The sequence below is a fragment of the Sceloporus occidentalis genome, unplaced genomic scaffold, assembly GCF_023333645.1.
Source record: "Sceloporus occidentalis isolate IW3139 unplaced genomic scaffold, rSceOcc1.0.p SCAF_9, whole genome shotgun sequence".
Lineage (NCBI taxonomy): Eukaryota > Metazoa > Chordata > Lepidosauria > Squamata > Phrynosomatidae > Sceloporus > Sceloporus occidentalis.
In genome coordinates, this window is record NW_028316989.1 from 49,267,311 (window position 1) to 49,294,584 (window position 27,274).

The following is a 27,274-nucleotide window of genomic DNA, read 5'->3' on the forward strand; positions in this document are numbered from 1 at the left end:
TGGGTGATCTCTTCTCCTGCCTGGGCTCCTCTGAAGGCTGCTTTGCCCTGTGCCTTCATTTCCCTCAGCCAGAACATTCTCTTTCCCTTTCAGTGTATGCATTTTGTAAAAATAGAGATGTCCATTCCATCCTTTAAAAAGCGAGATGATTAAAACCCTTTGTAAAAGAGAGAAGGGACAACCAAGTGGCCCCAGATGTGCCTTTGCTCAACTGCTTGCACCCTCCATCTCCTGCGCCTGAGATCTCCTGGAGCTAAGAATACGTATTTCTTAGCCGCAGAAAGGTATTTATTTAAGAGGAGGGTCAAGGAGTCTGAATTTAGGGTGGCCTCCAGCCGCTTTCGCCCTCGTCCCCTTCTTGGCCCTTGTTTTTTGCAGCCCCATGCCTGGGGGGTTTGGTCCTCATCTTTGGACCCAGCCCCTATCAGCAGCGTCTTCTTCATGTTGACTCCCAGTTGTGTCTATGGGGGCATCTGTAAGGTCTGCGGGGGACCAATTCTCCCCATCTTTTCTTTCTATGTTCATAAAGGCAGGCCTCTTCTGCCTGGAGAAACTTAACTAGAACTCATAGTTTTTGCAAGACTTCTAAGTGGATGCTCGTTTTCATCCCTGGAAACTTTTCTTCCTCCGTCCTCGTATGTGTTCTCTAGCTCTGTCTCTGCCTCTCCTGCGGCTCTTCCCTGATGGGAATCTGACTTGCTCTGGGAATGCCACTTGATTTGGATAGAGCTCGGTTTGGGATAGATTCTGCGTTGTGTAAGTGATAGGATCCAAGGCAGCAGCAGAACCTGGCTGCTCAGCCTTGCCTGGTCTTGATCCCAGCTGACCTTAGGAAGAAGCTTTAAGCGAATCTGCCATACGCAGTCAGTGGCAAGACCTGGACCCCTTGCGCCTGAGCATTTCAGACTGCAACCCAGGCTGCTTGGTTCTGCTTCTGGCAAGGCTGCAAGTGCCATGTTTTGGGGGAGAACGGAGGTCCCTGTTTCCAGCTGGAGCATGTTTGGGGAGGGATGGGAGAGTTTGACCGTCTCCAGGGCCATTGCGTCCTTGCAGGGCTACAGTCTGAGAGCACTCTGCTCCCACTCCCAAGTGGCTTTCTTAAGGAAAGGGCGACTGAGAAGAGTGGCCTGAAGGAAGGCTCTGAGCAGCGTCTGGCAGATGGACAAGAAAGGTCCATTCCTCCCAGGGCCACCTTCCCTCCTTCCCCAGTCGAAGGAACAGGGATGTGTGTATGTATCTGTCTCCATCCGATTGCCACTTATGTTTCTGTTCCTTTAGTCTCTGGATCCCATCCAGAGCTTCAGCAGATATTACAGTACAGTGGGCCCTTGTTATCCGCTGGGGTTTGGTTCCAAGATCCATGGCTGCTCAAGTCCCATTCAGTATAATGATGTAGCAAAATGGTGTCCCTTATTTAAAAAAGGAAAATCAAGGTTTGATATTTGAAATGTATACTTTTGGGGAACATTTTTCAAACCGTGGATGCTTGAATCCATGTCTAAGAAATCCGTGTCTAAGGAGGGCCAACTGTACTACTATTGATTTGCAAGAGGCCTGGGAGTCATGCAGAGCTTCCAATGCTCTTGGACTGCAGCTCCCAGCATTCCTCCTCATCATTGGCTATACTGGCTAGTTGCGCTGATGGGAGTTGCAGTGCAAGGACACCGAGAGCCACATGATTCCCTGGCTTTGTTGTTTTGTACCTTCGAGTCATTTCCAATTTACGGCGACTCTAAGGTGAATTCGTTGTGGGGTTTTCTTGACAAGATTTGTGTAGCAAGGTTTGACCCTTACTTTCCTCTGTGGCTGAGAGAGTGTGACTTGGCCAAGGTGGGTTTCCATGGCTGAGCAGAGACTGGTCTCCAGGGTCATAATCCAGCTCTCAAACCATTACACCGCGGTGGCCTCCCATATTAATATCCCCCTAATAATGTGCCCCTCCATTCATTTCCCTCTCCTTTTCCTCTAGGCCTCTGGCTGCAGTAGGAGAAAGGTCTGAGTGTTGTAAGCAGAAAGCCTGTGAGGAACGGAGGAGTGGGGAATGGGGAACATTTTACAACTGAGAGGAATTGCTGCCTGCGAGACGTAAGAGAGCTTGCAGACAGAAAGTCAGCAAGAGCTGAAGGTCATTCCTTTAAAACATGCTGACAAGACTCCTTCCTTGGGTTCAGGGACCTGGTTTTGCCAGTGGTTTTTAAGGTGTGCACTGTGTTACCCTTTTTCAGGAGACCAATACGTGACATATGCAATTTTTGTACAGTATTTTGTTTATGGTTTTGATAACAACAATAGCAATAAGCAGATTCTGCCTCAGGAAAAATGTAATTGGGATGTGTGAGAACAGGTTGGTGTTTGATGTTTAGTTAAAATGATATACTCTGATGATGTGAGAGAAGGTTTTAAATTGTGATAATAGTTGAGCCCACACTGATAGTTATGCTGCATCCGTTTGTCCATGAATTGAAAAGGTAGCACTGTTCTCCCATATCTGTAGTCCTTCGCTGGAGAGAGATTGCCTTTGTGGAGAAAGGACCTATTTAGCCAGGAAAATAGGACAACCTATTTCCCATATTAATAATACCGCTAAGGACATTAGAAGAAGGAAGGTGTTCAAAACAGACTGGGAGGCATCTCTGATTTGCTTCCACTTGTGATAAAGCTGGAAGTTTCTTTGGCTGGAATAGAGTTCATTAGATAGCAATGGCAGCAGCTACTGGCGCATAGGATCCTAGAGTTGGAATGCACCCAAAAGGGTCCTCTAGACCAAGGATTCCCAATCTTTGGCCTTCCAGGCGTTTTGGACTTTGACTCCCAGCTTGAGCAACAGTTGGGAATTCTGGGAGTTGAAGTCCAAAACATCTGGAAGACCAAAGTTTGGGGACCACTGATCAATACCAACTCATCCTCAGTGCAGAAACCTGTGTCTAAAGCATCACTGACAGTTGGCCATCTAACCTCTGTTTTAAAAGCCCAATGGCACTTTTGCAGCCCCCATCCAGCTTGTGAAGTCTATATTGAAAGCCCAAAGCTTCCCACTGCTCCAGTCAAAGTGCCGGATGATGGGAAGAGGAGGCATAATCCGAATGCCGAGCCTAGCACCCATGGCACTGCAGCAAATGTGAGGCAAATAAATGAGATTCTTTGCCTGTATCCTGGCCATTGTGCTCAGTTTGTTAACCTTGGACAAGGCTATGGTCTTTCATCCTCCCTCCCCTTTGCTTTTGACAAAAAGGATCCTGCAGCAGCAATGGGGACGGAGGGGGGAAAGCACAGCAGCTGCAGCTGCATCTCTTTTACAGAAGGCAAAGGACTCAAGCCAAGTGAGGAGCAAGGGACTTGCTGCAAACACGGGTAGAAACGTGGGCTCCTGCATCTGCCCAGTAAACCCATTGCCTGCGTCTTTGCTCCCCTTTTGCCAGAATGCCCCACAGAGTCCAAGAGGGTCGTCTCCTCCTTCCTCATCCCTGCACATGTGGGATATTTTGCACAGTGTATCATGAAGGCATAGAATTGATAGGGACAGCATTGGGTGCCTTTTAAAAATGACAACACTGTTAAAGGCTAGAGGAAGGGGATAATAGATGGAGGCAGCAGAAGCTTTCCCTGCTTTGTGGCTTCCTAGCTTGCATGGTTTCCAAGGATGAACAGCCAGCTGGCCGCTTTCAGAAATAGGGGATCTTGGTCTCGTTGGCTCTTTTGGAACGGATCCTGGCAGCATCAGTGCTGCAGGGAGCAATCTTGTGTCCGAAGAGAACATCCGCCGCTGCTTCTGCTCCCCATGCGCTTTGAGAAGATTCCTTCTCCTTACAGATGCCTCCCTCCCCCCAGAATGGATTTCTACTGAAATGACATATTTTGTCCCAGTAAATACTCCTTTAAGGAATTCCTGCCAACTCATTTCTCATTAGGTTCCCTCCAAGTATTTATTGCTCCCTAACTCCCCCAAATTAATTTCCCCTCTCCCAATAGTCCTATTCCTTTGTTGTGCAAGAAGAAAGAAAGAAAGAAAATACTGGACCAGTTTTTCTTGCCTTGTTTTCTTTAGGCTTTAGGGTCATATTTTGAAGGAGTTATCCAAGGTGCTAAACCCCCTCAAACCCAGGTTGAGCTCCTTGGAAAGCCCATGCTAGGTTCGGTCTAAAGCCCAGAGTGGGTCCACTGCCACTGACTGAGTGATGCCTCTGTTTATTTGCCACCAATATGTAAGAAAAAGCAATCCAGTCTCCTTGCAAAGGAATGTGTGGATGGAGGCCTGGCATAAGAAATGGTGATATGTAGTGGCTGGGGGTGGGATGAAGGGTGCATTAGATCAGCACCATGCTCTGGTTCCTACTTTCCTTGTTTAAGAAAATTGCAAAGACAGATTTTGTTGCAAAACAGCTGCACCAGAATTTACTGAGAGGTTCAGCTATGTCTCTTGTGGCTTGACTAAGAGTAGATTTGGGGAATCCTACTACAGGTGCAAATCAGCTCATCCAGCTACAGCTGTTTGCTAATGGCCAATGTTAATAAGCTATTTGTGCCCATCTGGGCTTCCTACATTTCATTTTCTGGTCTTGCTGTTTGTGGTCCCTCCTCATTGCCCACTTGCCCTCAAACATGCGCCAGGGCAACACTGCATGCATCTGAGGAAGGGGGGGTCTTCTGCTGCCTTCAAGAATTTCTATTGGCATGTTTGGTGAGTATTTAATATGCTGAAAGACTATTTGTTGCATACATTGCTAAGTAATCAGTGAATGTATGAATTTAAATGCTTTTATCAGTATACAAATTCTTCAATGTTATGTGTTGCTTTTTTGCTCAGTACTGGGACCCAAGGTAGGAATTATTTACATTTCTCATGGGCATGTGATCTGAGATTGCAGTCAGAGTTTGTAAGAAGCAGGCCCACCTGCGCATGGTTCTTCCTGAGGCTGTTGAAATCCATAACCTGCGGGTGTATCATGCTTTCCTACAATGAGATGTCAATATTAATGGGTTTTAAGAGTTCTAATCCAGTTCAGATTATAAACTGAACTGGGGGGGGGGGAATCCTTGCCACTTCCACCAAATTTACTTGGTGTCAGAGTGACGGCTTTGTCTCTGGAGGCCACCTTTCCTCTCTCCTTTCCTTCCTCTTTCACCTGAGATGTGGCAACAGCACCATGCCAGGCACAAGGGATCCTGGGAGATGGAGTTCTCCCTGGAGTTTGTGATGTCTGAGGCAGAGAGAGTGAGCACAAGTGGATTTCCCAGCAAGGTCCTTGGGTTCATGAGGAAATGCGCATAGGTATTTGGAAACCTAATCATACCCTCAAAGGCATCAAAGCGGCATTGCAATGAGGTTCTTAGGTTTGGAATGGCACCCAGGGGGAAAAATCCATCATTTTATGAATAGTGGGGAAAGTAAAGCATGGCTAGCTGAGCTAAAAATTGAGCTGGAGGGTTTGCCTGTTACCAGTGCATCCTTTGCCTTGATAGTCCATCCCCTAAAATGTTTTCCTGCTTAGCTTTGGGAGCACCAGCAAAATGGCCAAGACCTCCCAGAGCTTAAAGCCAGGTCCTGTTTGTAACCTGACAATCGTGCATGAGGTAGTGGGCATGATGATGTTTGTGCCGGAGCAGCCGCACGCATGAACTCAGCGCTCCAGGGCTGTTGAATCCAGTGCATAGAAGGGTCTGTTTGAACATAGGCTTTGCTCTTGAGAAGTTGGGCACATGCATTCTGTCGCATGGGATTTTGGGATGCCATCTGTTATACTATCATCCTTGCCAGGCTCCCTGAGATCTTGGAACTGGTCTCCCATTTGCAATTCAAAGCACCCAGCCTATTTGGGAATCTATTTGCGATTGGTCCTAAATCATGGGGATGATAGATTTGTTGGTTAGAGCAAGAGAGTGGTGTGGAAGAGTGAGATTTGTCCAGTAGGTCTGATCTGAAGGAAGCGAGTCAGTTTTCGATCTTGTGCTCCTCTCCCAAAATAGGAAGATAGATCTGGTCTGGGTCTGAAGAGCAATTTCAGCCTACTTCTGCCTGCGGTTGGTGCCACAGTTGGGCAGCCCCACCAGAGCTTCGGAAAGAAATGCATCTCCATCGGTACAGAAGGGAAATTCTGGGGCCAGCAAAGTGCTTGTTTCAAAGCCTTTTCCTAAACATGGCAGAAAGAGAGACACAGAGAGAGAGAGAGAGAGAGAGAGAGAGATGCAGATATATGATGAACTACACTGCCATCCTTCTGCCTGCCTGCTCCTCAAATCAGTGATCAACATGACATCCTGTGACAGATGGGAGTTGTATATGCGCATTGCTAAGCACAGTTTTAGTCCTAATTGGAACAGACCCATTGAAAGGAGTGGGATTTGCTAGTCACCATTCATGTGAATCCCATTGATCTGAATGGTGCATATCTACTTGGGACTAATGTAGGCACACATCATGTATTTTGTGCATTTTGACTGGCATCAATAGAGGTATTGGTTTCAGAGAAGCTCTTAAGGGTTGGGCTACAAAGGGCCCCTCTTTAACTCAGTCTTCCCAGAGCTATGGCTGGCTGGGCATATCTTCTAGCAGAGGAAGAGGACAGCAACTTCCTTTAGTGGACCCTTCTCTGTCTGGCAGATGGGGCCAGGCTGGTTTCCCCAGGCTCTTCTTTGGGAAGCAGGCAGTGGCATTTCCAGGTGGTCCTTGACCATAATATCTTCTATTTATGATGTTTATATTCTGCCTTGTGGTATCAACTTCTCTGGGCAGCTTAGAAACAGAACGGAACATAAAACCGTAAAATCAGTGCAGCATAAAATGCCTAAGACTCGGTATGGGCAGGTGAAAGCAGAATAAAGGTGGTGAGCATGTATGGAGCATGAATGTATGCCGGCGCTTCAGTGGGTCCTCCTGACGTTTTGAGGAGCAAGAGACTCATCTAGGCCTCTCCGCTGTTCTGTTTTAGCCTTATGTAGGCCAGTGGCTGCGGAGCCCTTGATCCAAGGGGCAGCCCAGAAGCAGAGGAGCCTCATTAAGAGGCAGCTCCATCCCTCTTTGCTTCGGTTGCTCTCAGTCATCTTAAAACAGGAGGTTAAATGATTAGCAGGGAGGCTTTTGGGATGGCCGCGTTTGCAGGTCTGAAGCAGCTCTCATTATAAATGACAGCTGCAAACTTACTGAGCGCAGCTTCACTGCGATGGAGGTGTCCTCTTACCTGTCACCATTGAACCACAGGCGGATTTGCTTTTGAGCAGCTTCTTGGGTCAGAGGAGGTTGCGTGCAAAACTTTGTGACCCAATGTGTGGAGGGTGGCATACTTTGAGCCTCTGTGTGTGTGTGTGTGTTTTGGCAAATAGTTTGAAAGGATGGGTTTGTTTTTTTAAAAAATAGTACACTTAAATTGTCAATTGTGCCAGTTCTCAGTCTGAGTCGTAGAAAGAGAGGAGACCATGCTGTGACCTGGAGACCCTAAAAAAGGAGCCAGAGGCTGACTTTAACTCATGATGCCTTGTAATGACTTGGGATGCCAATAGTAGTCTCTCTCCCTGAGACCTTCCTCTGGGCAGTGCCTCTAAGAGAGGCTGGGGCCAAAGAAGAGAGTGCCCCACTGGGACCTACAGTCCAGCTGGGTACTGGTCTTTGGTCCACATGGGTCTCTTGTGAGATGGAGGCAGCAGAGACACAGTCATGGCCAGGATTGTGTGACTGTCCCCCCCCCCCTTTCTTCCATCTTGTGTGTTTGTATTTGCGTTTGTGGGCTTTTTTGTTTCTGTTGTTGCCGCCGCAGGTCTCCTTGTCCTGATGTGGCTCTGTCTCACGTTTGTTAAGCTCCTTGGCTTATTTTATTTTCTGTTCTTTATTTACATTGGGGGTGAAATTATTTGGATCCTGGTTTTTATTGGAACAGACAACGTCATCCCTGTTTGTGTGCTGCTTGAGTCGGCACCTTCTTATCTCAAGCGACACCTTTGTTTAAAAGAAGCCCTTTCCTTCTACATATCTTGATAGATTAGGGTAAGTGTCAGAGGCCCCATCTTGCTGAAAAAGGCAATTGTTGCTCACTGTTCCTCAGAGTATTTGAGCATCTACTAGTCATGCAGCAGCCTCTGAAAAAGCCAGTTTCTTCTCATCAAGCATTAGACCCAGGTGAAAGGTTTCCTCTTGGCACAAAGAAGGATGACCACATTGTCCTGAGAAGTCTCTTTGCTATATCCACTCTTTCTTTTTCTTTTTTCATTCCTTCTTTCTTTGTTACAAGCCAAGGTCACCTTTTTGGGAGGCAGCCATGGATTGCAGGGGCACTTTGGCCTTGGAGGAGGACCGGGCGTTTGGGCCAGCCTTGGCCCTGCCTTGTGGAGCGTGTAAGGACAAGGCTGTGTTTCCCCTCTGGGAAGCTGATGGTGTCAGTCAAATCACCCAGGTTTTACGGAGTGGCACGGAAACATCATTATAGCCCAGTGGATGTCCCGAGCGGAACCATCGCACCAAATTACCCAGATGCTTTGACGGGTGCCACTTTAAATTAGGCTGCCGAGTCCTGTCTCAAGGCCTGCCACCCACCCAACTCTTAGCGGAGGGGCATCTTCCTCACTGGATGGTCACTGGAGGCAGGGACTGGGGAAACTGGGACACACATGCACACACACAGGCTCACTCCCAAAAGTCGGTTGCAAGGAGCAGTAGAGACTAGGACCCAATGGAGCAATGGGTGCAAGCTCCAGGAAAAGAGATTCCAGTTCAACATTAGGAGGAACTTCCTGAGAATAAGGGCTGTTCAACTGTGGAACACACTTCTTCCTCGGAGATTTTGGTGGAGTCTCCTTCTTTGGAGGCTGTTTTTCAGCAGAGACTGGATGGCCATCTGTCAATGGGAATGCTTTGATTTCAATTTCCTGCATGGCAGAAGGGGGGTTGGATTGGATCAGGGCCCTTGTAGTCTCTTCCAACTCTATGATTCTGTGATTTTATGACAAGGGAGTTTGGCCGGTGCTGCTGTTGTCCTGCTACCCAGCCATCCTCTTCCTCCTTTATTTTGCCCACTGACTTCTGCTGCATGCCCAGCCCATTTCTTAGGATAAGAGGCCCAGGCCTTACAAGAGGACTCCCTTCAGCCTGGGTAATTTCAAGGAGTCCCTGCCATCCTTTGCATGCGCTTTGGCCCAGCCTCTGACCCTGAGGGGGACAGTGTCAGGTTAATGGGCACAATCCCTGCCATCCTTTGCATGCGCTTTGGCCCAGCCTCTGACCCTGAGGGGGACAGTGTCAGGTTAATGGGCACAATCCCTGAAATCCATGTTTCCAAGCCAGTGTCCAGTTGTGTCTTTATACTTGTGTAAATGCCATTATCAAGCAGTTGTATTTTCTCAGGAGTTCCTCAAGGACGATATCCTCTTCAGGGTTGCACAAACCCCCAGAGTTTGATCTTGTTCTCACCTGACGGGAGAGCCAGCTTTCCTCTCCCTTCCTGCCCTTCTGCCTTGGGCTGCATCTTCCTGGCTCCAGTCTTCTCCTTGGAATGCTGCCTTACATAAAAAGCCACCCTTTTTCTTCTCGGAGAGTGTGATTCTGTTTCCTCTGCTTTGCCCCAACAGCTTTTCTTTTTCCCACTTCTTTTTAGGTGGAGTGGGGGGGATATGTACCTTTCATGTTACAAATGCAAGACTGACGTATATATGTTAATCTTTCCTATCTGGTACAAATGATTCTCTGAGCAGAGAGAGAAACAGGGAACAGGGAAGAGGTTGTCTTGGTCTTGGAGGCCAAAGCTTTTCTCATCTGGGTAGAGCTAAGGTCCAACTAGCCTTGTAAACTTCGTGACGTCGAAGGCTTTTATGGCCAGCATCCATGGTTTTTTGTGGGTTTTCCGGGCCCTGTGGCCATGTTCTAGAGGAGTTTATTCTGTTTAATGAGTGATCATTCTAGATTCTTCTAGAACATGGCCACATAGCCCAGAGAAGCCACCAAAAACTTGTAAACGCTGTTTCAAGATGTGTTCTAGAATCGTTTTTCCATGATGTTTTTCCTGAGTATTTTCCCAGCCTTTGACTTCACTCTACAAAAACATTCTTCCCAGTTTACCACAAAATGCTGGGCTTTAAACAAATCTTCAATAAAATCTGTACATTTTCACAAGTGGCTTTTTTGCCTTTCTGGCAAATGCACCGTGTTTTTTTAAAGGATGTGCTCACGATTGCCTTGTTGCTTGAACTAGAAGAAGCAGTAGCATTGGATGGGTTCTTCCTCTCTTTGTGAGCCATCACTTTGCTCTGTTGTGTTTGCACTGTGTGTGTTTGGAAGAAAGACTCTTGCTTTCTGCAGAAACAAGAGTGTTGCACTGAATGTATTTGGGGAAAAACTGCTAAACCCATGATGGAAGTAATTGGCATCTTGGTCTCACTCCAGAGATGAGGTCTTTCAAAGAGGTTGCCAAATGCTGCCAGGGCAGTCTTGTCATGCCAAGATGACTGGGTTCCTGTAAAAGCTCAGGAGCAGAGAGACCTTGTTTTTCCATAGCCCTCGTCTCTAGAGATGGCTGGCCCTCGAACAAACAGAGGCAGTCATGGGATTGCAGCTTTCCCCAACAAGTGCTTTTCACCACCAACTTCTGTAGAAGATGTTTCCTTGCAAGGTTTGTAGTTAGATTTTCTGTTGCGCCTCTAAACAAAGTATTAATGCAAGGCCCTGTTTTCCCCATACATTCAGATTTCTTTCCTACACATCTAAGGATTTTAGTCACATTCATCTTTCCTGCCCACCATTTCCAGACACATTGTGTAAGCCTCTCTCTCTCTCTCTCTCTCTCTCTCTCGTTCTGAGCTGTTTGCAAGGTTACTTTTGTGGGAGCGTTCTCCGCGAACAAAGGCCCTTGTTGCAGAAGAAACGAGAAGGAGGGCTGCTCAAGAGACGTGTGTGTTTGAAAAGGACGCTGCCCTTCTAAATGCATGCATAATCTGAAGAGCAGCCTTTTGATAACATGTAATAACATTATCTGCAGAGTTATCCAAGAATTTCCCTCCCGACGCAACGACTGAACGGAGGCTGGTGGGGACCCATCCCCTTGCTGAATTTTGCAAGGAGTCTGGCTTATTTTGGGCCACTCTTGTTTTTCTTGATTTAATAATTTAGTCCTGGTTTCTGACTATTTAAATGTATTGCATCTGCCCAGAATATCTAGGCTGAGGGGGATGTAGGCTATAAATTTTAAATAGTGATGATGTAGACAGAGGGAACTGAAGTGTGGAACATCTCTTGATTTTTTAAATGTCTGGCTTCGTTGTATTCTGTCTGACTATGAAATGATTTGAATCCTTAATTTTGTTGTAGTTCACCTGTGACTGCAAAATTAGCAGCTTGTGTTGACAGTTCCTCTTTCCATCCTGAGATCATCCTCGTCTTCCTCAAACGCTCCAAATGCTTCTTCCCCTTCTTCTTGGGCAGTTGTTGGTCTTTCTTTCCCTTGAAGAGCTGTGTTTTCTTCCCACAGTTTCCTGGGACAGATTCCTTTTCTGTGCAAGGAAGGAGGAGGGACGGGGGATGCGTGAAGAGGCCATGAATCGAAGGGGAATCACTCATTATAAGCATTTCAAGGGAAGATCTGGGAGCAGTAAACCTGCTATATGTGATCTCAGAGGCACAAGAAAAGTTTTGCTATAGAAACATGTCGGAGAGAAGGTGGAGGGGGTTGCTTTTATAGACATGTGGTTTGGGAGAATCAGGGCTAGGTTTTATGTTTTACGCAGAATGGGTGAAGAGGAGGTGTAAAGTTGGTCTTAGAAGCAAACCTGAGAAAGCATATAAATCCAAGCAGTGTAGAGGCCTTGTAGTAGATAGATGCCCACCAGGCAATCCATAACAGTGTCTTTAATTTTGTCTTTGTTCTGTGGATCCTTTAAGAAACGAGGAGTCGACATTCTCCTATGGCTTGTGGGGCTCACAATCTCTATGGGAACATGGGAGTGAATGAGTGAATGAATGGATGAATGAATGCTGCATCTCCTAGGCAATGCCCTCAGTGCTGGAGCCAAAAGAAAGGAGAGTGAGCTGGGAGTTTATTATGGTCACTTTCCGCTGGTGGAAGAGGGGCAAACGAAATAAAAGGGGCCTTGGAGGCAGCAAGAAACCAAACTTTGGGGGGGATATACAATGCACCCACCCATGGCTCTTTCCTTTAGTTTGAGGCAATAGGTGGTGTTTCAGGCTTTGGAAGAACCTCTGCTTCTTTCCTCCCCAGGGATCGCCTCTGATAATTTTCCAGAATATGAAATGCAGTTTCTGGCAACAATGATCCAAAACACACTGCAGAAATAATCCAGTTTGAGACCGCTTTAACTGCCCTGGATCAATGCTAGGAAATCCTGGGAATTACAGTTTATTGTGGCTCCAGAGCTCTCTTGCAGATAAGGCTAACAAAACTATGGTTTGTGATGTCGAAGGCTTTCATGGCCAGCATCCATAGGTATTTATGGGTTTTTTGGGCTACGTGGCCATGTTCTAGAAGAGTTTATTGCTGACGTTTCGCCAGCATTCAGAAGAAGATGCCAACCACAGATGCTGGCGAAACATCAGGAATAAACCCTTCAGGAAATATGGCCACATAGCCCAAAACCCCCCACAAAAATCTATAAAACTACGGTTCCCAAAATTTCCTAGCACTGAGCCAGGTCAGTTAAAGTGGTCTCAAACTGGATTGTTTCTGCAGTGTGTTTGGGACCTTTATAAACAGCAGGAGGGCAAGAGGAGAGGATGAGAGAGTGGGCAGTTGTTGGGGACAGAAGAAGGGGTAAGTCGTGTCTTGCATTCAGAACAGGGGCAAAAGGGGGAGAAGGGAAGGAAGATGGTGGTGGGAAAGTTTATCACAGCATCCAAAGTCTTTCCAGCGTGCTCATGCACTGCCTCATCAAATGTGGACCTCTGAGCCCAGAGCCACCTGTTGGCCCCAGGCCAGTGGGAACGCCTGAGGGCTTCCCAGTGGCGCCTTTCCATGGGGCACGGCTGGGCAACTCCCAGGTGCCTTTACCTGGAAGGCTTGGCCATTGAGCATGTTCTCCTTTTGGCCCGGAGGCTCCCTCTTAGAGGAAAGCTGCATCAGGGAGCAATTTCCTTCTCAGAGGCTGCACAGCTGGAGGGTGGTTGAAGGTTGCCTGCTCCTCTGTTTCCTCTGATGGAAAAGAAAATGTCGGCTATTTGCGGCAGCCTCTTCCCTGCCTTGAAAGAGAAGGGAAAAGAGGCAGTGGACAGATGTGTTCTTGCCACTGGCCAAAACAGAAAAACTCCCATCTTCAGAGAGAATGGGGGTCGGGGGCAAGGAGGCCAGCAAAGCCCAGTCTGTGGCCACATGCAGCTCCCAGGGCCTTTTTGGCATCACCATCATCACCATCATATTTATTTGTATCCTGCTCTTTAGAGCAGCTAACCACGGTAAAAGAACAGTACAATTAAAAACATAAAAAACAGTACGTTAAAATGGAATTAAATTACACATGCATGTGCATAAACACATAAACCCACACTTGTGCATAGCTGGTGCTCCTGGCCTCCCCAAAGTGTGTCTTCTGTGTAGTTGGTTGTCATTGTTGGGGGTTTTTTGGAAATGGTACTTTGCTTTGCTGCTGAAATCCAGCAACAAAACACTAAATGCACTAGACTCTATGGGAAGAGGCACTAAATGCCCTTGAGTCCAGTTAATTCAATGCCAGGTTTGTTCCATTTAATTTGATATCCATATCACAGTCTGTAACATTTTAATAATATCAGCCTAAGTGTTTTTAAGGTTTTGTTTTACTTTATTCATAGCCTGGCTTTCTTCTGGCGTGGGACTCAAGTTAATAATAATTAGTCAAGTATCATTGGGTGGCTTTTTAAATGAATTTAATGATATTGATGTAAGATTAATTTTTAATTTCAGCCAATATTAAATCTGTTTTGCACATGTAAAGGTAATGTAAGGCTGCATCCACACTGAAGCAATAACCGACACTGCTTTTCAGCATCCTGCTCAAGGCTATGGAATTCTGGGAGTTGGAGTATGTTGTGGGTTTCTCTGCTCTGCTCTGGACCCCACAACAAACTCCAACTCCCAGAATTCCATAGCCTTGAGCCAGGAAAGAGTTAAAGCAATGCCAAACTGGATTATTTCTCCAGTGTGGATGCAGCCTTAGAATCCATTTTAAGGGGAAAGGCTTTTTAGAGTCCCTCCAAAAGTCTAGCTCTTAAGCATTTGCCCCATTTGAAAAATGGCCCTGAGCCTCTCAGCAGCTGCCCTTCCACTGTAGACAGACTCTTGGCCCAAAGAGCTTCACCAAAGAATGAATCCATGGGGAAATAATCATGCGACGGAGAACTGATTTGCTTTCCATGTGGCCAGCATGCTTGCCATGCCTTATGTCCTTGCAAAATGGTGGTGTTTAAAGTGAATGTAAGAGTGGCCATCTCCATATTCGCAATGGAAAGGGGACCAAACAATTTCACCTGCGAATTGCACAGGTGCATGACTTTGTGGACATGGAAGGTGCAAATCCAGAACTTGGCAAAGAGCCTTTGCTGTTTGTGTCTTGCCTTCGAAAGGAGCATATATATTATATATATGCATGCCAGGCATGGCAAGCTCTGATGGAGGCCAGGTTTGTGCCTCCTGGCTCCTCTGGCAGCCATGCGTCTCAGCTGACTCAGAAGTGGCATGAGAACACTTTTGGTTTCAGCCCCAAATCAGATGGGGGGGGGGTGATTAAGTGCATAAGGAGGAGGTGCAAATCTACTCAAACTGCAGTGTTTTTGCTGTTGGTTTGTGTGCATTTTGTTGCCCAAGAGGCCTCCCAGTAGTCCTCCGGTCTTTCATTTTTGCTGAAGTTTGGGCTTTGGCGGTCTCCCCTGTTGCTACAGAATCAGGAGCAGAGGCCGCTTGTAGCCTGGAGGCCACATTTACTCCAATACATTCTGAGTTCTTCAGCCATTGCATTACCAGATTTGTGTGGGTAGCCATGGGGAAGCCACTCCTTCACTACTCAGTAATGTCTCTGTTGGCCTCAAGTCTTTCTCTCGGTAGTTGCCCAATGCTGGCATAAAACTCTCCCCTTGCCCCGCTTCAAGTTGCTCCTTTGTGCAAATGGCGCCTTGCATTTAGATTCAGGTCTAGACTGCACACAGCAGGCCCATCTGGGTCTTGACATATGGATGTGCCCCTGAATGCAGATGGCAATGGAAATGAGATGGAGAATGGAAGTCTGTGAGTTGCCCGAGAAAGACCTCCCGGCAGTCGCCCGGAGGAAGAGCAAAAAGGCGCGGTGTCTGGGTTTTCCTACTGATGCAGGTATTTCTAGCAATATCTGCACCCTGGCAGGCTCCAGCCGGTGCCTTTTGGTTCCAAGAGGGGATTCCTTGGTGCCAGGGAACGTTGGCTTGGTCCCCTCTGCTTTCCAGAGACTCTTTGGCCTCTCCTGCCTTGCTTTTGCTCAAGAAACAGCATTCCTTGGAAGTGTGAATTTGTTCATCCCTGTCCCTCTGGACAACTTGAGTTGCAACTTTAAAGGAGCTATTCAAAGTGCTGAAGCTATGGGGGCATCTATATTGGCATACTTTGGGTAGCCCCTTCAATGCTTGATGCACCACTGACATGGAAGCCATTGGCTGCCGCTAGTTAGCCTAGCCTCAGGACCCCAAGTCCTGCTTCTCACAGGTGACACTCACTGATGATTGACTGACTTGTTGTTTGCTGTCTGGCTTATGGAGACCCTAAGGCCTATCGTGGGTTTTTCTTGGCACAGTTTGTTCAGAAGAAGTTTGCCTTTGCCTTCCTCTGAGGCTGAGAGAGTGTGACTTGTGAGTTTCTATGGCTCGGTGGGGATTTGAACCCTGGTCTCCAAAGTCTCCAATTATAATCCAATGATGACTAGGATAGGGGAAAGAACATTTTATCCAGCTCCTCTAGCTTCCAAACTTATGGGAGATGTAGTCTAAAATGTAACTTTTCTAGATCTCTCTCTCTCTCTCTCTCTCTTTGTGTGTGTGAGAGAGAGTGTTGAGGATGGAGAATATACACTTTTCTCCCCATTGGTCATTAAAAAGAGTCTTCCTCCAGTCTCCTGCGTTGCCCAAAGTTGCCATAATCTCCCCTGACATTTCCGGATCACTTTAGATAGAAACACCTCCATGCTTCCTTTTCTACATTTAAGCTTGCCACAGACTGGAGACTTGATTTCCGCCTTGAGCTTCACAGACCCTTCCTTGAGTGAAAGGCCTTCTGGAGATAGTGACTGTTGAGGGAAATTGTGCTTTTCTTATCAGCAATAAAGGGCCTGCTAGGAAGGAGAGGTTTTCTCTCACAGGTAATGAATTGGATTCAGAATTTATAGAAATGGGAAAATAGTTACAGGTTGGAGTTTGCCACCTTATGTGAACAGAATTGTAACTCTCTTAATCAAAATCTATTGATTTGAATTAGGTTGGTGCCTCCAAGGAATAGATTTAAGGTTTTCCAAAAGGCATAGAAGCACCACAGGGACACGCTTTGCATTGTTACATCTCAAATAGGGCAAGAGTATAATATATTCATTGCTCTAGCTTCCTCCCTCTTTTATTCCCATCTTTCCTGTAACCCAGTTGGACAAAGTACATGGGTTCCATGGGTTCTGCTGTGCAAGAAGACACAACTGAAGCACTCTCAACAAATGCCATCCAACGTCTGCTTGAAGGTCTCCAAAGACAGAGAGTCCGTCATTCTCCAAGGCAATCTGTGCTGTTGTTGAACAGCTCTTTCCAAAACTTTGTGTATTCCTGCATGGCAGGAGGTTAGAATGGATGGCCCTTGAGGTCTCTTCCAATTCTATGATTCTTTGATCATCTTGGTCACCTTTCTCTGGACATTTTCCAGCTTGTCCATATCTTTCTTGAACTGTGGTGCCCAGAACCGGACACAGGATTCCAGGTGAGGTCTGACCAAGCCAGAATTGTGTAGCACTATGACTTTTCCTTGATCTGGACACTGTGTCTTTGTTGATGCCACCCAGAATTGCATTGGCCCTTTTGGCTGCTGCTTCACACTATTGGCTCATGTTTAGCTTGTGGCTTACTAAGGCTCCTAGATCCTTTTCACATGTAATACTTTTATCACAAGCAAGGTGTCATCCATCCTGTATTTGTGCTTTCCATCTTTACCACCTAAGTGACATTTATCCCTGTTGAAACTCATTTTGTGAGTTTTGGCCCAGCTCTCTAATCTACCAAAGTCATTTTGAATTTGGTTCCTGTCCTCTGGGGTATTAGCTACCCTCCCTGCTACCCAATTTAGTATCATTTGCAAATCTGATATGCATGTCATCATCGAAGTCATTATAAGGATGCTAAACAACACCAATTTCTGCTTCGTGTGTTTCTAGTTTAACCCCAAAGTGTGTGTGCAGCAAGGGATGGATGCCCCTTAAAGTCTTCCCAGCCAGTGGCTGAGTTCTCCACTTCTTCCTCTTTCCATAATCTAGGAAGCCTTACTAATAGGATTGCTTTTAAGGTTTTCTGAAGAATGTGGAATCTCTTCTCTTTTCTGCAGAGCAGAGAGAGATAGAGGATGGCAATGAGAGAGCTTCCCTATATTCCTGTCTGTTGAAAGATGAACTTAATTATCTAATCAGGCCAATGACTTTGACACAACAGAGAGAATGTCCTTGAGGTTCTGGAAAAGTCAGGACTCTGCGGAGTCTGTCATCAGCAGCGCATGGTCCCACATGACATGAGCCCCCTTTTGCTCTGTATCTGGAGATTTCCCCATGTTCAGCCAGGAAGACGGCCTTTTAGAAAGATTGCGTCTGCCTCTTTGCAAAGAGACGTGATGGCTACCAAAAAGGAAAAACTGTCTGAGAAGATGCACATAGTGAGGGTGAATGGGATTTGGGATGCCTGTAGAAACAACAGAGGATAAATTGGGGTTTAAAGAGAAAAGGAGAACAGAAAATTATCTGTCTGATGAAAGTTGTCTAGAACTGAAAAATAAACCAAACTGCACATTACCATTTTATGACTGGCAGTGAGAGCTTCGCTGATGATTTCCCCCTTGCCGTGCAAAATGGCTTGGCTTTCATTTGGTAGCATTTTGTGCACCCTGTTCATTTATGTTGGAGCATAGCGCTACACAGCGAAGGGACATAGACTGGCTGGGATTCAGATGGAGACTGGGGAGAAAGTGACAGAATCTGAACCAGGGTTCAGGACTGGCTCTCCCCATGTTGGCTGCTGGCTCCAGGCCTGGGCCAGAAAAGTCTGCAGTGACCATTGCAACTCGGGTCCTCTAAATGCAAAAAAATGCAGGCAGGTGAAGCCGGAAAAGCCTCTGAATGAATTTAATGTGGTTTGGCTGGTCCTGCTTCTGCACATGGAGCACATAGCGAGGTGAATCTGCCTAGCAGGGACAGTGCCTCCTGCTCAAAGCTGCAGTCCTTGGGAAATGCAGGAGGCACCATGCCCAGTTCTCTTCCTCCTGAACCAGTGGCAGGAGGCTGTTAGAGTCCTCTTTGCATCTGAAATGGCAGAGGAGGCTAGAAAATGCCATGTGGGCTAAAGTGTCAGGCTCATCTGGGGTTTCAAATAGAGTTTGCCCAGCAGTAGGTTTGTGTCTATGCCTGGCGGAGGAGAAGGCCTTAGAATCATAGAATCATAGAGTTGGAAGAGACCGCAAGGGCCCTGATTCAGTCCAACCCCATTCTGCCATGCAGGAACTCTCAATCAAATCATCCCCATTGACAGATGACCATCCAGCCTCTGTTTAAAGACCTCCAAGGAATTATTATTATTTATTTAGTATTATTATTATTCTTTATTTATATAGCGCTGTAGATTTGCGCAGCGCTGTACATAAAAACAACAAATATAAAAGAGTAAACCTGCCTATGGTGTACAATCTAAGAAATGATAGGATAATACAAATAAAACACATAGCAATACAGGAAATGGTTCAATAAAACAGGCAACAAAAAGAACATCAGATAGCAAGTGACAATCACGCAATGTCTGGGAACGCTTCTCTGAACAGGATGGTCTTCAACTCCACTTTGAATGAGACTCCACCAAAATCTCCAAGGAAGGAGTGTGTTCCACTGTCAAACAGCCCTTACACTCAGGAAGTTCCTCCTAATGTGGAGGTAGAATCTCTGTTCCTGGAGCTTGCATCCATTGCTCCATTGTGTCCTAGTCTCTGGATGTTGAATAGCACTGGGCCCAGGACCCCACTGATCACGTCTCTCCAGGAGGCAGTCAGCACAAACTCAGATGCAGTGCTGAGTTTCCAAACCAAACCCAGGAACAGTGATGGAGGCTTGCTTCCTTTTAAAAAGACAGACAGACCACTCAGTCTTAACCTAATGCTCCCTTGGATTGTGCCTTGTGAACTCAGCTTCACAGGGGAAATGTGGGACAGGGTCCTCTTATTGTGTGAAGTGCACATGGGATGGTGATATGTAGTGCCTTACCCCCCCTTCCCTCACTTTCTGGCGTAACTCTTTCATGTCAGCTTGCTATATCTCTTAAGATGTGAATTGCAATCATCTGCAATCACTGCAACTGCAGTTTCAGGAGAAGCTTCAAAGCAACTGGCGCATTTAGCTACAGCATCAGAGTCAGTCCTCATTCTGCATCCTTCCTTCCTTCCTTCTTTCTTTCCACATTCTGTCTTGGGGAGGGTCTGTGCCCACTTCTCTGGCGGTCATCGTGGCATTGTCCTGCCAAAAGTGCCCAACTTCCTTGCCTGGTGACTTGAGCTTGGGTTTTGTAGGTCTGTTCAATGGATGTTCTGTTGCAGCATTTTCTTGAGAGATTTATTAGCTGCCTTGCTGAGTACCTGTGACAGTCCTAGCTGTCTGGATGGGGCTCCTCTTTTCTCTCGGCGCCTGCAGACTTGCTGATAAGCAGCAAAGGGAATTAACCATCCGGGTGGTGATTAGGTTCCTTTTAATTGGCAAAATACAAAATGGGTCTGGACTATTGTGGTCCAGGGAGGCTGTTTTTAGCCCCTTTGCCTCCCAGCAGCCTTTGCAATCTTGTTGGACTGCAAGTGCAGCAGAAATCCAGCTCGTCTTTGCAATTGGTGAAATGCTGTCGAATCTCATTATAAGCCTGTAAAATATTCCTCTCCCACCCATCCCTCTCATGCCAGCCATTTAATGGAAATACTTCAGCTTTGTCTGCCTTTTCACCATTTTTATTTCAGTTGCTCTTGTTTGCTTAGCCAGTTTCCAGTTGGTGCTGAGAGGAGATGTTGGGCAGGGTTTGCTTGCTGCCCAGAAGCTGGCATGATGCCCCTTGGCTTCTGCTGTGCCAGTGGTCAAGAAACCGGGCCTTGAAGGTGGGTCCACTGGCCTTGACTTTCTTGATGCCCACTGACCTCAGTTGCCCCACAGCAGGGCTCAAAGGAGGCTTGCCAGTACAAGATAGGATTGGGTAAATGGGCATCTTCTGGACAGACCTCTGCCAGTCCTATGCATCAAGGGGCTACTCTTTTCCTCCATCTCAGACTATTTTTCTGATAAGAAGGGATCAGAGAAGTCTTGGAAGACCAGGCTTTGCAGGGAGGAGGAGAAGACTTGCTTTCTTCTTTTAAAATACCAAACAGAGGGGAAAGAGGAGGAATCCTTCCAGAACCTGCCAAATCACCTCCTCTAAACTGAAGTGCCTTTCCAACTGCATAAAACCCCAGTGGGTTTTGGGCTGTCTGCAGCATTTTTCCTGGAACCAAGTTTTAAATATTAGGCCAAAAGTGGTAGCAGTCGCAGTCACTCTTTAGAAATCACTTTTCTTCCAAGAAACAAATGCCTACTTGCCCAGCAGCCAAGCCGGCGTTTAGGACGGTCCTCCTGAGTCCTCTGTGAAGAGCAAAGGGGCGGATGGTGGATGATGCCCCATCATCCTTATGAGAAGGAGGGCCGGGAGGGCAGCTATGTACCTCTCCCTCTATTCGCTCTGGAAGCTGACTCAAAGGTGTAGCTGAATCAGGAGCAAAAATAGAGGGAAACCTAAAAATAATGCAGCAGTTCCCTTGGGAGCACTTTTGGAAAGTACAGTTTCAACAGACTGGAAGCATCAGTGTGTGAAGGAGCACCTTGGGGCCAGTGGGATATTACTGGGAGGGCAAGACTTAGGTGGGACGCCGCGCGGCTAAGTGCTGGTTGTGACCTACAAAGCCTGATCCGGATCCAGCCCAAGTTACCCAAAGGGCCATTTGCCCCCTATATGGGTCTGCCTGGGTTTTGAGGAGGCCCTTCTAAACATGGTCATCACTGGGACACTTGGTGGAACATATAGGCTGCCCCAAGGCCTGGGACCCCCTTGCTAGATCGGCTTGACTGGGTCCCTCAAGGGTCCATCCTTCTGGACACAAAGACTTTTTCTCCCCAGCTAGGAGCTGGTTGCTTAGGGGGCAAAGGCTTTTAACAGCATGCTGTACTGTCTGTACGCCTTGCTTTTTCATGGGCAGGTTTCTAAAATGGCTTTTAATTTTATTGACAGTTTAACTGCAGTTTAACTTTTTCCATGTTCTTAGTGATATGACCGTTTATCTGTATCTGTCTTAATTTTTGCAGTCTACCTTGATTCTCCGAATCTTGATAAGACAGAGGCTCCTTGGATCAGTGGTTCTCAGGTCCAGGTAGCCTACCTGCCCTGGAAGGGGTTACTCTCTCCCTGAGGGAGAAGACATAGCTTGGGTGTATATACTCTTAAACCCATCTTTGTCAATAGAGAGCTAGGTGGACTCTATGGCTTGGAGCCAGCTCAGATTGGTCTGGCTGCTGTGGCTGCTCCTAGATTTGGTTTGACACCACTTTAGGTGCTGTAGCACCTTCCTATGGAATCCTGGGATTTACAGTTTCACGTGGTCTTTAGCCTTCTCTGGCAAAGACTGCTGGTGCCTCACAAAACTACAGATCCCATGATTCTGTGGGATGCAGGAGCCATGGTAGTTAAAGTGGTGCCAAACTGCATTATTTCTGCAATGTAAATGCACCCTAAGCCATGGTGGCTGGGTTGAGTATGCCTGTTACTATGATGTGAAAAGGCGTGAGTAAAATGGTGGGATGCCCCTCCTGCCCTCCAATTTTGCTGCCTCCCTTTCGGCTGCCATCTCTCCTTCTGGAGCAACAGTGACCCAGGCTGACATCAGGCTTGGCCGGCCTTCCGGAGCACGCCTTGGGCTAGGGAACAAAACCGTCTAATGTGCGGAGCATAAAAGGCTCTTTCACCCTGGATGCCTGCACAGGGTTGCTTATGCCAGGCTTGCATTCCTGCCTGCTTTCGAAGCAACAGCAGCAACAGCAGCCCTGCAAAAGGGAGCCTCTCTCCAACTCCTCCTCCTCCTCCTTCTCCATTCCCTCCATACTGGAGTTCCTGCAAGCCCTTCCCTTGGGAGTTTTGTGCCAGACATGGGCTGGTGGGATGCTCAAAACAATAAGCCGCTTGCTCAGTCCTTCCTTCCCCGCTTCTTGAATATAGGTCAGCTGGTGACTTTGAGGAACTTGGTGGCTTTTTCTTTGGAGATGGTAGAATAACCCACCCTTGCTGTGGGTTGGAGTCCACCACATTCTCAGCTGCATGGCTGGGACTAATGGCTGTGTTTTCTTTCGCAGAGCCCATGTGCTTCTAAGCGCATGTGCCAAGAGTACATCTGCATGCTGAGTAAGGCTAGTCAACACAGATCAGCACTGGTTTTATTGACTGAGAAAACGCTTTGGTCCCAGTCAAATCCAAAGCGAAGTACAATGAAATAACACATGAAGGATTCAAAGCAGACTTTTGCAACATTGGTTCCTTCAAGAACTATGGTGTTAGCAGCTTTCCTTTCCATTAACTTATTTACAAATGTCTACAAACCACTTAGATCTGAAGACTTCAAAGTACGTCTCCAACATGCAGCTAAATAAACTGCATTTCAGAGGGAAGAGTGTCCCATAGAGTGGGTGCCAACACTCCCAAGGTCCTGCTCCAAAAGGCTGCCAAGGGGACATTGGAGGGTCTTTCTGGGTGACCCCAAAGACTGAACAGGTCTTATAAGGGAGAAGGCATTTCAGGTATTTGTGGCACAGTCTGCTTTGAACAGCGTTTGTGTGTATTGCCATGGTGAACATGATTTTAAAAAATAAGTGGTGACGGGTGTGATCCGAAAAGGCCACAAAAGAGCCTGCTCCCATGCCTCAATGGTATATTTTGCCTGCTCCTCTTTCAGATGACTGTAAAATTGTTTTACCTTGCTTGAATATATTTCTCTCCAAAGCCACTAAAATGAGACACAATCGCTGACCGTTCAAGCACTGGAAGTGCATGGGAGCATCTTCACAAACCAATGTGCAACATCTGTCAGACCCAGGAGCCAATTGTAGCAATGGTTTGGGAAGGGAGGGAGGGAGGGAGGGAAGGGCACTTGAGAAGCTTGCTTTTTCTCCAGCAGGTTGAGTCCAAAAGCAATTGCAGTACATCATGGGAGCAGGCAAAGGAGCAGGTTTCTTTCTGGAGGACTGAAGGCAAGGAGTCCAGGGAATGGCCTTGCTCTGTCCTTGTCCTCAGGGTTCCCCTATGAATCCAGGCTTTCCCTGGGAACCTGTCCATGAGATTGTTTTCCTGCAATAGACCACTGCTACTTTGCGGTCATTTCCATTAAAGATGATGTGGCAGACATGTATCGGAGCATGTCTGAGGCCATAACAGGCTCTTTAAAGGGCTTGTCCCCAAAGACTGTTTGGCATCTCTGATGTTTATAGCTTTTAGCCATTTGCTTTTGCTGTGCTACGTATGGACAGAGGCTCTCTTTCCTGCAATGCCTTCTTTCTGCCTGGCACCAAAATGAGGAATGTAGGATAACTTCTTGCAATTGTTTGTTTGTAGATGGAAAGACAAAGCCTGCATTTTGTTTTGGGTTTTGCCTCTGTTGGTTTGATCCTCTTTGGTTCCTTTGCAGTGCATCAGTTGTGCAATGTTATCAGTTGTAGCAAACCTCAAAGTCTGCTCTCCCCATTCTTTTTCACTTTCAGATTCCAGATGTATTGCAGAGAAACTTATGAGTGCCTTATTTGCAATGCTTGTGGCACCACTCATCTGTCTCTCTCCATTCACAGTCGGAAAGGGGAAGATGGCAACAGCTCTTGCACATCCATAGGGCAACGCTTCCATCCCTCTGCATGGCTGAAGGGCCTGTGGGTCACAATTAGTTGAAATTTGCAGAGCGAATGTGTGTGGCCACAAAAGTGTGTCAGTGAGGGATGCTTCTGTTTATACTGAGAATGGGAAGGCGCCCACTTTGGTGCACACTTGATGCTCTGCTGCTGCTGCATGGGCCCATTGCATTAACAATACCCCATTACCTCTTCCAGGGACCTTGTTATGGGCAGAAGCCGTGGATGCTTGGGAAAGGAAAGGAATGGCACAAAAATAAACGGTTGTTGCGTAGTTTGTAAATGCTTTGGTTATCAATAGTTAATCGCTCTGGGAGGGGGCTGGGGAGGGAGAAGAAGCAGCGCTGGAGAGGCAAAGCACCTGGCTCCCTATTCTGCTCCTCTTCCTCCGTGGAAATGCATTTGAAGGTTTCCTAGAGAGCTCATTAAAGAGACAATAAAGACTCATGATATAATAGAGCGCACCGGCCATTAACACCTGGCCTCTTGAAAATTAAAAATCAGGGCCCAGATAATAGAGATGCCTGGGCCTTTTCAAAAACGGTGCTTCTGAAGAGGGATGAGCATGTGTTTCCATGGCTACGGAGGGGACCCTCGAAGGAAGGGTTGGGTACCGCTGCTTAACAGGTTACTCCCAGTCCACACACAGTGGGCAGGTGAGCAATGGGTGAGGGATGGCAATTCAGTATTTTGAATCTGTGGCAATAGGGACAATTCTTCCGCATTTGGGGACAGGTGTCTCTGCTAAGAGTTTGCAGCTTCTTTGGGCCCTTCTTGTAAGGCGGCTCATGGCCATCTGGCAAAAGAGTCAGCCAGCCAGGTTGCCCTTCTGAAAAAGCAGTGAAAGGAGGGCTTCTTAATGCCTTATGGGTTGATGCTTATGGGGCAATATGGCTTCCCTGTTGAAGGGAAGCAGAGACAGACACAGAGAGATGCTTTTATTTCCTGACTGAATTGATGTTTCCTCCATGATATTATGTTGAAATTTGACATTGAGACTCTCATCATCTCACCCTCCAAGTGGAATCACCAAATGCAAGAAGTCATAGAAATCCACAAAAACAAACCAGTTCTAGCAGATTTCGTTTTTGTTAGGCGCAGGTCCTTTGCAAAGGTAATGGGTATTAATAGCCCGCTCAAGACCAGCCGCTGCAATATGCTCCTGGCTACAAAATGGATGGCTCACAACAATATGGTTTCTGGGGGAATTCCATCTCCCTTCTCATCTAGCACAGGGTTAAATTCATAGGGAACAGAGGAGGAGCCTGAGCCGGGTGGCAGAAGATGCCATTGTCCTTACTTACCCCATGCGCCCTGGCACTGCTGCCACATCTAAGGAGATGATAGCATCTGACAGGCTGTCATATGGAAGATGGGGGCAAGCTTGGTTTGGTTACAAGAAAGGAGATTCTGGCATCACGAAAACTTTTCTGACTGTGGAACAGCCTCCTTCCAAAGGCTGCCTTTGCTGGAGAGGATTAAACTGAACTAAAACTGGTTGCTGTTCCAAGCTTCCCCAAGCCTTTGGCGGTATCAGAAACTGACACGCACATCGATGCTGTAAGATAAGCTTGGTTTGTGATCTGTAGATGCAGAAGAAGAAGTGCATCTCAGTCCTTCAGTGGAAAGGTTTCAGCATCATCTCAGGCTCAGAGCAAGTATTGGCGTTAGACCCCTAAACAACTGTCTGTTCCCAGACCGGTCCAGAGGCAACTCACCCATTCCTGGTTGGCTGAATAATGGGTCCCTTGGGCTGGGTTGCATTGACATATAGACCCCTGTGAGCACTAGGGCAAGACAATTGGAACATGAATCCCTGGAGGTATCCCAGGGCAGACTCAGACAAAAGGACCTGAAAGGCAGAAGCATGGCCTACCTCTCTTTTTAATAGCTGCGGCGGCAGCAGAAGCATGTTGCTTCGAGGGAAGTCCACCTCCTGGTCTCTTTTGACTTAGCAGGGCCAACCGCACACAAATTAACCCTCTTTATGCCATTGGACAGCTGTTAGCATTTGTCCATCGTGCTGACAAAGACTCTAAAACCAATCGACCTTGTGGAAGGGCTGCAGAAAACTGCCTTGCAGCGATGGCTCATTTGTAGAGCTCTTCCATTGGCAAAAGGAAGAGCGAGGTGGCGCATGGTGTCTATGGCTCTGTGACCACAAGACCCTTCTTTCCCACATTGTCCCTAGGAGCCCCAAGGCAGGAGCTGATCCAGAGTCAAGAAGGAAAGCCAGCCTCCTGCGGTGTGCTTGGTTCTTAATGGCTTGCATTTAGGCTTCCCCTGTTGTCCTCTTTAGCACTTGGCTAATTGGTTGCCCGTTTTCTGGTTCCTTTGAACAAGCAGAAGCACTTAGTAGGCACACACTTCGTACACACACACACACACACACACACACCAGGGGTGCGCTATTCTCCAAAGCACCACCATGTGTTTCATTCATTTGCTGCTCCTCTTATGAGGGCTGTGGCACAAAAAATGGCTGCTGTCATCTTTATTGAATGCGACTCTATGTAAACCCCAGCTGCTGAGCGCAGTAGAGGCAGCAGAAAGGAATATTTCCCTGTGGCTATATTTGATTGCCAGAGATAGGTTTCTCTCCCTGCCTCTCCTTCCTTCCTTCCTTCCTTCCTTCCTTCCCTCTCTTTCTCTTTCTCCCCACATCCCTTGCTTTGTCTTGCCAAAGCAATTGCTCATACCATTGCAAGTGTGGCAGCATTGGGAAGCCGCTGTCTATTTTACAGAGAAGGAAGAAGCCATTTGGACCTTGGTAACTGGAAGGCCAACTAAACGCTTTCTGCAAATATGTCAGAGCTGGAAAGGCCCCTTTATGGACTACAACTCCCAGATTAATATCATTTTTCCAAGCCCTGGGACCTCTGCCTCCAGATGTTGTCTAAAGTGTCCTCTGAGGCACAACTATACACCTGTGACATTTGGCTGCAGAGTCTCTGCTTCCCCTTTTGAAGAAAGGAAAGGGCATAAACAATTATTCCAGTGAAATTTCCAAACTCTCTTCAGCTTCTGAGTCATTTGTTGTTGAAGGTTGCAGCTTAAGGAACATAAGTAAGATGTTTGTATTCACATGCCAGCAGAATGTACAGTAATGAGAGCATTTCTGAAGAGCGGGGTATAAATACAATTAATAATAATAATAATAATAATAATAATAATAATA

The 27,274-nt window shown here is 46.9% G+C and overlaps 1 protein-coding gene across 4 annotated transcripts in view; it reads left to right on the forward strand.

The window, feature by feature from the left end:
* Nucleotides 1–27,274, forward strand: part of FRMD5 (FERM domain containing 5) — a 74,147-nt gene that overhangs the window by 756 nt on the left and 46,117 nt on the right. The window contains exon 1 of one of the 4 annotated variants that reach the window (XM_089539381.1): nt 1,188–1,229. The exons of 2 other annotated variants lie outside the window; for them this stretch is intronic. In XM_089539381.1, coding sequence (XP_089395507.1) covers nt 1,224–1,229 — 6 coding nt within the window. In that variant the 5' untranslated portion in view covers nt 1,188–1,223. Of the gene's footprint in view, nt 1–1,187; nt 1,230–4,656; nt 4,679–27,274 lie in introns of those variants that run through there. One more of the 4 variants, XM_089539385.1, reaches the window with a different exon arrangement.